The sequence below is a fragment of the Nymphaea colorata genome, unplaced genomic scaffold, assembly GCF_008831285.2.
Source record: "Nymphaea colorata isolate Beijing-Zhang1983 unplaced genomic scaffold, ASM883128v2 scaffold0545, whole genome shotgun sequence".
Lineage (NCBI taxonomy): Eukaryota > Viridiplantae > Streptophyta > Magnoliopsida > Nymphaeales > Nymphaeaceae > Nymphaea > Nymphaea colorata.
Window position 1 is genome coordinate 9,471 of NW_022205051.1, and position 10,121 is coordinate 19,591.

At 38.5% G+C, this 10,121-nt stretch overlaps 1 protein-coding gene across 1 annotated transcript; it reads right to left on the reverse strand.

Moving 5' to 3' along the window:
- Positions 1 to 1,331: 1,331 nt before the first annotated feature.
- LOC116245153 (aspartyl protease 37) lies at positions 1,332 to 8,127 on the reverse strand. Its single transcript, XM_031616832.1, has 3 exons — positions 7,812 to 8,127; positions 7,575 to 7,757; positions 1,332 to 1,483 (listed from the first exon to the last, which is right to left on the reverse strand). Exons 1-3 carry the CDS (start codon positions 8,125 to 8,127, stop codon positions 1,332 to 1,334), a joined length of 651 nt encoding a protein of 216 aa, XP_031472692.1.
- Positions 8,128 to 10,121: the final 1,994 nt, after the last annotated feature.

Genomic DNA, 10,121 nt, shown 5'->3' on the forward strand with positions numbered 1-10,121 from the left:
ACTAGATGCATTATCAGATTTTCCCATGTTGCGTGTCATGGCCATAAACACTTTTGGAATATCATAACATTGTCGAGCTGTGTTATTTCTTCTGCCAAAATACTGACAAGTTATTCCTGGGTTAGACTTGTTAGTATTATTGTTTTTTCCATAGTTTCCTCTTCCTCCATTACGGCCTCTACCCCTACCACCATTTTAGTTGCCACGCCCTTGCCCTTGTTCAGCAATAAAGGCAGTGGCAGTGGCTTCAACCTGAGTCATCTGGGATGAAGAAAGCATTTCAAGTCGTCACTCTTGAGTAATTAACATATCATATAATTCAGACCATGAATACACATCTTTGAATGCAGTAACTGTGGTAATAAAAGATTCATATTCGGAATTCAGTCCATTCAAGGTATAGAGAACAAGGTCTGTATCTGAGACAAAGTGCTGCACTCTGCTAAGATAATCATGTAAGAAACTAATATGTTGAAGGTATTCAGTCATAGACATTCCTCCCTTTTTTATGTTTTGTAATTCTCTTTTCAACTGAATAATACGAAGATTATTTTGTGAGGCATACTGTTTTTCAAGGATGCACCAAGCATTTATAGCCGTGCCAACATGAACCAGTTGTGACATGACTGGTTGAGTCACAGTGACTTTGATCCAATTTAGTGCAATTTGGTCTTCATGATACCATAAATCATCAGCAGTATTTTCTTGTGTGTGTGCTTCATCAAGAAATTCAGGTGGAGCAGAACATATTCCATTAACATACTTGATCAAATTTTGACTTTTCATAACACTTTCAATTTGAGAACACCAGAGAAGATAATTTGATCGATCAAGCTTGACTGAAACCAAACTTAAGAAAGCATTCCATTGTGTACCTGGTGGAGTAGAAGTGCGAGGAGCGTTAGATGAGGACAATGCAGCCATATTATACTAGAAATTTCTCCCTCGTTCAATCAACATCCGTGAGCATAGTCAATATGATTTGTGTCTGATAAACAAAAAAGGCGACTGAGGAGGTGGATCGGGCGACTGAAGGGGCAGATAGGCCTCAGTGGTACTCCCTTGTTAGCATGCTCCTTGGTGAACAAGTGAACACAAAAGGAAACAGCGTGCCCCTTGGTGACGGCTGGAAACAGCATGACCTTCCCTTGTTGAGAGATAGAAAAAGAAGTCAACAGCGTGCTCCTTGATGAAGGCTGGAAAGAGCGTGGCCTTCCTTAGACAGAAAAGGAGGCACGTGCCTCGGTGAAGGCAGGAAACCACACACTCCAAAAGGAAGGCACGTGCCTCAATGAAGGCAGGAAACAACACACTCGGTGCCACAACCTTGTTCAAACACTAAAAGGAGCAGCCCACTCCTTGGTGAAACAGTGCAGTCCTCGGTGAAGATAAGAAGCAGCACGCTCCTCAGTGAAGACAGGAAGACAAGAAGCAGCATGCTCCTCGGTGAAGACAGGAAGCAGCACACTCCTCTGTCGTTTCCCTGGTTATGCCAAAAACTGTGGATGTAGGAAGAGGAACAGGAGACGGACCAGGGGGTGCAGCAAAGAGAGTGGCTGGAAAACGATGGTGCCGGCATCAAACAATGATCGTGATCCAGACAGGTGAAGCGTGGCTCTAGAAAGATGCAAAATATGGAAGACCACTGTGAAAGCAGTTGCAGGCTTTGATACCAAGTTGAAAGAAAAGATGAACACACAGGTGTAACGAGGTTCGGCTAAAATCAGCCTACATCCACACAATGACTCTCTCTTCTATTCTATAACCACACAGAGAGAGTACATATATTTATAGTCACTTTATACAAGTTAGATCCTTGATTTTAGGATCTTGATTTACACGAAAGATTTGGGCAAAATTATAGAAGAAGATAGGGGAAATGATTTCATTCTCATTTAGAGAATATTGGTCAGTTTTGGATAGCTCTTGAGTTTTGGAAACCGTACCCTATCCTTTGTAACTGATCTTGATCATATCCGTTCCATAGATCTTATCATTGTTAACAAATCTAGCACAGCCCTATGTTACAGAAATTTCTGAATATTTTCTCCAAGAAGAAGGTCATTCTGCTGGACCAGAAACCCCGGAAGAGGCTTGGTGATTCTTATGAGAGAGATGGGCTCTATCTACTACATTAACTTGAACACAAACAAGGCACTTCCAGGTGACAAGAAGAATGAAGAATCACTCCTATGGCACTATAGGTTGGGATATTTGTTTGATCTAATTCTCAAAACTGTGTTTCTTAAGCTCGTCTACAATTTTCCAGTATGTGAGACATGCAATTACGCAAAGATGACTGGACAATCATTTCTTGAATCTGAAATAAAAAGCCAATATTGCTTCAACTTGGTTCAGGCCGATGTATGGGGCCCAACTCCTGCTGTTTCCAACTTTATTTTCAGATACTTTCTCCTGTTAAAAGATGACAAATCATGGATGAGTTGGGTGTTCTTTCTCAAGGGAAAAGGATGAAGTCTTTTTTATTAGCAGGCATTGCATGGCCACTAGCAATATCTTATATTAACAAAAGTCACGCACTGGGTGAATTTTATCCAATCTTAAGACTGTGAAAGGTTCCAGATTGGGTTGACAAGGACTTGGTTTCGCATGCAAGATTCACAAATATTATTAACCGACAAATTTTTGGTGGTGGCGAACCCTCTGCTAGGTTAAAAGAATCAAAACTTAGCTGGAACAATCTTGACATCAGGGCTGGGGCTTGTTCTCTCTATATGTTTGAAGTTGAACTCTTGTCCTCAGAAGAGGGGTCGACCTTTTAGTTGTTGTTAGCTCAAAGCCATCTAGACATCCTTTGTCTTTCTCACTCCTCTTTTTTGCTTCTATTGTCGTTTCTTTGCTGTTCTTAATTTGTAATTTGGTGCTTTCTTGTCATCTATTTTATAATTTTTTTTTTATTTTATCTATGAAAATTGGTTCAGATCAACCTATTTGAATCGTACCAGTTTGTTATCAGCCCGATATTTGATCAAATTATAATTGGCATGCAGAGTCCTATATTTTATTAAATAATCTTATTCCTAGTCCCATGAGTTCTTTTCGACGATTTCCTGGGCCTCCCTTTTTACACTCCTACGCATGTCCAATGATATTGGATCGTGTAGGTCGGTGCAGGGTTGTAGTATTTTTTTTATAAAGCTGTGTATATTTTGGAATATTTACTTTTTCATAAACCCTTTTTGTCCTTCTAAAAGTCTTTTTCTTTTTACTTAGACATGTTATTTTGGTTATTAATCACCCATATGCATAATTTTTCATGCATAAGACCATATAAGACACTAATTTTGGATCCGGCTTTCCATAATGCTCATGCCCATGTGAGTAGAATCAAATGTCCTTCAACTGGCATGCATAGTGCTTCCAAGTTCCATCCTTGCACTAGTATAGCACATTGCTCTCGATCCGACCAGGTCGACTGGAAACTGAAAGCATGTCATCGTCATTTAAGAAAAGTCATTCCTGGGATTCAAAGAAAAGTCGGCTGAATTTTTCTCCTTTAACTGGCCCTTGCATCCAATTAAGACGAACCGATACAATTAATTTCTTGTAACTAAAACTTACAAGTACATCATATGTTCATATATATATATATATATATATATATAAAGGAATTGAAATCAGCTATTTTTTTGTTTTGTGTGGATAAAAACCATCACAGTGCATTTGCATTGACCAGTTGTTTGAGCATGATCTTTTGAAAGCAGAGTTTAATTATACAAAATAACCACTCTACTGCAGAAGTAGCTGCCTGAAATGTATGAAGTTATTAACATGAACATAACTAAAGTTTGTGCGGCACCATCCATCATGTACCTCCACCACGGGACTTACCATCGCACAAGATGATTCAGTTGAATTTGAATGAACCTGCAATTGTGGGTCACCTTATACAGGATATGCTCTGTCACTAGGGAAGATCTCTATATTTTAATTTTAATTTGTTCTGTCTTAACACAAAATACAAGGTCGGCCGAATGCTATTGGGCCCAGCTATCATTAATTACCAAATAAGCACTTTATTAATTTGTCAGTCATTTGACCCAAATAATGCCAATGTTTAATTGATACCATATTTTTTTCGTTTAAGATTTAGAAAAAGAATTATATCAATTAATTATCAGACATTTCATGATTTTGTCATCTGGCTACCTCTAGCTTTGATAGTCATAGCACTAACTTCATCCACATTTTCTTTTCCCCGGCCCTGCAAATTAATCATCGTCAAAAACATTTTCATAAAATTAGATCAAATTGATAGATATAAATTTCAAAAAAATAACAAAGTATATTATTTTGCAAACATGTACGAAGGTTATTATAATGTACTGCTGAAGTTGAAAAAAACAAAATCATTAGCAATAGAATATTGATAAAAAAAAACATATAAAGACAAAGAAAATAGTGCGTGAGCACCCCGATCGTCAGGAAGGGGATGTTCAAGTAATATTGACAAAGTTACTCTTTGATGTAGATTCATTACTTATTCTTTCTATTAAAAGGGACGACAGCCCAACTCCGAGCAGAGTTTGCATCGAAAGTGACAAAGAAAATTGTGGTGGTGTACTTATGTTACGACTAAAATTGACTTGATACCGATGAAACTACAAAAAAAGGGAGGAAATTCGGAAATTCAAACTGTTACAGTCTTAATGCATTAGAAGCAAAGTAGTTTACAAATCAAATCATGAGAATATATATTGTTACATTAAAGAGAGGCAGCTCTTTGCAAATGCACCATGTCTCAAACAGCAACTATGTGTTTCAACAACTATACTAAGTAGTATGTAGATTACACCTGTGACGTGTAACTTGTTTCCAATAGCTATAGGTGTGCCATGACTCTTAAGAATTATATTTATAATTTCACCAATACATTCTACTTGTTGAGTAAATTGGCCAATAGAAGATATACCAAGATAAGATCGAGAGAAAGGATTAAGTAGACCAAGTAAGGTTACTAAAAATAGCAAGAAGGCAATAGACAGTATAAAGGCTATAATCCCAAAAGATCTTGGATGCTCCATGAGCAGCAATTAGGGCATGGCCATCTGCAAAGAGGAATTCCTACATCCATACCAGTGCTACATAGTAATGAGACTGAATAATCATCTTACCCATGTGTTCCAGGAGGAAGGCCTTGAAGTTGTTCAGTATAAGGTGGCATATCGAAAAGTACAAAGTCATAAAATTCTTAATAAATAAGTAGATTGTATTGATTTCCAAATAAATATATTCATGCATACAAAGTATGTGGAATGGATCAAAGAAAGTATGTCTTACAAAAGCTTTGAATGCTGGACGATGTGCAGCCATCTCATATAAGCAATTTGCAAACCATATCCAAAACTTATACTAAAAAAATTAGTACAATTATCATACAAAAATATTGGCAATCATGGAAAAAACGAGAGAGAGAAGAGACCAAATATCAGATTTGAAACCATATTGAATGGCTGAATATAGACCGTTAGAGAGAGTTATAAGATTACATAGGTTAGCCACAATCTACTTCACCCATTTTCAAAGACCCAGAGAGATTAATCAACAAAAGAATATACATAACAAAACGAGCAGAAGCTATGGTAAAAATGTGTGCTTGTAATGTAGAATGCTTTGTAGCTGCACCTACTAAAAACACTTGATATTCTCTTTGACATATCTATTACTTACAAGACACACTATTAGAAAAGTGACTCGTAAAAGATGGTAGACACAATATGGAGGATGACCACCGTATGCAAGATAGCTTGTGTATAAAAATATCAATAAACATGCATTAAAAGATAGATATAAATATGTAGATAAATAGCTATATGTAATACATAAATAAATAGAGAACTAATGTAAATGTGTACGACATTATCACTTCAAATAATATGTCACCTTTGAGTTTTTGATAACTTTGAAGAAACCAAATGTAAAATTAGGACTCGTGTGTAAAAAAAGTGTAGCAAATACCGCCAAACTAACTTATAGGTATCCGCACTGCCCTTTCAAGATAATCTAAGATGCCCTCTATTGTTCCTTGCAACACCACCTTTAAAGTCAAATAAAATAAAACATCAACCTCGTATTTAAAAGAATTAACATGGCATTATTATAAGACTTGTCAGTTTCACACAGAAAAAAACCTCAAAATGATCAAATGTAGTCATACTAGGAGAAAAGATAATGAAAGATATACAAAATGTGTCATTTCTAAGATTATAAGGTTCTAACTTTTAGACTAATGTAAATGTGTCATTGACTTGAGGATACAACGTCGAGCTCGACTCGCTTAACTCGTTTATATTAATTTATTACTTCTTATTTCTTTTAACTCATTGAACTGGTTTTTTAATTAATTCAACTATAAACATTTGTCTAACTATTAATGCTAGTGGAGCTGATTTTAAATGGATCGAGTTCTTACAACTCGAACTCGATCTTTGAGTATAAATTTAAGCTTGAGCTCAACTTGTTTCAAGTCAAGCTTTTACAACGGAGCTCAAGTCAAGCCCAAGTTGATTTTGACTCTTACATTAGGCATCCGACTGAATCACACCCTTAAAGAACTTATGCTTCTGCTATTCATATAAATAGTTTTTTGGTAGGAGGATGACATGAAGTTTTACAAAAGCAGTTTAAAAAGCAAAACAAAACAAAAAAAAGGTTAAAAAGATAAGCGGATCGTGTTTGGCTCATACGAACTGAGATTATGAACCGGGTTGTATCGGGCCGGTTGACTGGGTCGATCCAGCTCAGGTCTTAACTTGGGTCAATGATATCACATGAACATTATTTTTGGGGTCCCACCAGCATGTGGTTGCAGGCGGTGATCGTCTCGATGAGCATCATCATCCCATCCCTATCTAAAACTCATCCTTATCTAGTTCACCGTGATCTGTGGGGGTTCAGCGGCTCTTTTTTCATGTCACCCTGACCCTGCCTTCAAATTTAGGGAGAGAGTTGAACGTGCAATAACCAGAAACACACAATTATGACCAAATAAAACCCTTACTTATAGGTGACAAAAGTCTATAACTTTTGTTCCTACAATAAACAATTCATTTCTAAGTGTTGGACTTTTTTCGTGGCTGGACCTTAGCCCTGTGTTCATTCAATTGGTGCAAAAGAAAGCAGTCTATTGCCCAGATCATACTTGACATGCATGTTCTGCTGTGCAATATTCCCAAAGATGGGCATCTCTCCATCTTTAATGGCTAAGCAGGCGATTCCACTTCTAAACATTGCAAAGATATTTGAAGGTGGCAGCTTCCAGTCTGCATTAGCAAAATGAAAGGTCATCTCTGGCAACGCTTCATATGGATCACCATTGTTCTCTACATGGTAACACAGCAAATCATGCTCAGGAGGATAGAAGCGTTCATGGTTTATGACATTTGCCGCTTGAACATACACATCTTTTGCAAGAAAAGTTAGGCTGGTACCCGAGTCTATGATGATCGATCTGGCATCTCCCAACAATGCAGTCGTCTGTGCACCACCAAATTGTATGTTGAGTCTGCTGTTCCCGACATTTATGTTTGTCAGGATGAGCACATAAAAGCTACCTTCACCACCATCTGATGCCATCGGTGTCTCTTGAACGTCTTCTGTGCCTGAAAACAGTGCATCCTCACCGAATTTCAGCTGCCCCGCGGAATTGTTTTCAATGGAAGAGCCAATTTGTTTAACAAGAGAGAGAGGACCACGGCCAAGGCCAGGAACTTTATGCAGGGCAGAATCAGGATTATCTTCACGATGAACAGAACCAAAGACAATTCCTTCATGCTTGATGGTGTCGGCACCATTGTCAAACAAGAGCATCTCAGAGGCTAGGACCCCTTCTACTTCGGAATTTGCACTATAGGAATATCTGAAACAGCAAAGTTGGTCGCTGGTGCAACGATGGTCGTGCAATTCCATGCAAAAGCTGGTGGAGCATCTCCTGTTCTTGTAGGTGGACGACTGAAGTGGATCAAACATTGGTGTTTTGACATGGCAGTTGTAACAATGGCAGCATGTTGTCCATATGAGGTTGCTACCAGCATCTATAATGGCCCAGTACAGGCTGGATGGGGTACCTAGCGAGAGTTTCACGAGAAACTCACTGGGACCAGCCATCACAGGGCTGGAGATCACACTGGTGGTATTGGAAAACCGTGAAGCATTGCTGCTCAGCTCATTGAGCTAGACTGGATGAAGGGTCATAGAGAGGTGACAGGGATGAGTCTCGATGAAAGAGGTCTATAGAGAAGCCGAGAGGTCTCGATAAATTTTTTTTAGGCATCAGGGGTGGAGCCAAGGGAGGCTCGCACGGCCCTGGCCCCACCTCAATTTTTTTTAAAAAATTTATATGTAAATTTTAGTAAATTTCACTTGTCCTATATAAAAATTTTGAAAAATGATATTTTGACCTTAGTCAAAATTTAGAAACATAAATTCGGCCCTTCTCATGAAATTTTTTTAGCTCTGTCCCTGTAACACATGGTAGTCCCTGCTCCAAAACCTGCCCAACACATTTCACAAGTTAACCAGATAGTCCTCCTTAACCAGATAGTTCTAAACTTCTAAGTTACCAGGGCATTCCCTTGAAATCTGGAATTTGCCAGATATTTCCAGATTTTAGCGTTCAGGCACTGGAATTAGTTCATCTGGTCAGGCTTCATGCGAATACACATGGATGCTCGTGTTGTTGGTGTTGGCATAACCTGAAGCCAATCGGGAGCACAACTTGAAGCGTAGAGCAGCCCTGCTCAGTGCTTCGAACTGGAGTGGATGAAGGATCATAGAGATGAGAGAGAGGCAAGTCTTGGTGAATGAGGTCTATCGAGAAGCCTGGAGTTTTGGTTAACATTGACAGTGTTAGTGAAGATGTTGGTAGGAAAGTTTGATAGTGGAAATGTTCGTGGAAAGTCACCTATTGATCCTAGGTTAGAGTTAGGAAAATGTTCGTGGAAAGTCACCTATTGATCAACGATTCCAGTCAGTTCTATCAGTGCGATGATTTTGGGCATCGGTGGTAAAGAGCGCTGGTGTTGTGGACGAAAATGAGTGAGAGGTGGCATTTGGATTACCAGATCTTGCAGTGTGTGAAATTGAGGGGAAGCAAATGGTCAGATCTTTCAGATGGACTGTTATTGCAATTCTATTAGGCGGTAGCTCAAGATTTCGTCTGGATTGGGTGGAAGTTTTTCACAATTTGTATCAGGTGAAAACAATTTTCGCTCCTTTCAAAATGACTCTTTTTGATCAAGGCTTCCTCAAAGGAATATTTAGAGGAAGTTATGCAACCAAAAAAATGGCGTGTTCGCGATAGGTTTTTGGTCTCTAGCTAGTGGAAGTCAGGAATCCCGCTTCGACTTCAAGCTGTCACAAGAACCCCTCTAGGGATTCGTCTACCGAAGTTGCCTCTTTATATTTGGAAATGCAAGGTGTTGGCTGGTGTCGTTAAGGTTCTGGGTAGTTTTTTTGTAGATGCTGATGGCTTCACTTATGGGTTTGATTTGTATACTTGATGGTGATAAAGTTTTTGAATAAATGGTGGAAGATGAAACAAAAATTTGTTTCTATACCTTATGTGGGGATTCATTACATCCCACAGGAGATCATCTCACTCGTATGAGGGAGGGAAAAGTGAATACTAAACCCTCAACTAGAAGGACTCAAGTCATTATTGCTAATAGAAGGTGGAATCTTGGCTCTAAGCAATGCAAGCTATCTAATATTAAATGAAATCAATTTGTGCCTTTTGAAAAAGTTGTACTTCCTATTGAAGACAAATGATCTATGGGTCACGAGTCTCAAGGGATTATCTCATATGAAATGGTGATGGAATCATCTTCATTGAAGGTTAACCATGGTAAAACTATTGCTGAGTCCTGCCATGAGACCAAGAAGAAAGCCACAAAAGTTGAGGAGGATTTTTTTCCTTGATTTGGCTGTTTGAGCTCCACTAGGACTGTACTAATGGACTGAAAACAAAAAGATAAAAGGTCTTCCTCTCCGATGAATATTAGTTTGAACAAAAAAGAGATCTCCATTCCAAAGAAGTTAACAATTTTAAGAAGAAGGGTTGTGGGACAACATTTTTTAAGGCTATATAAAGTTCTGGCCTG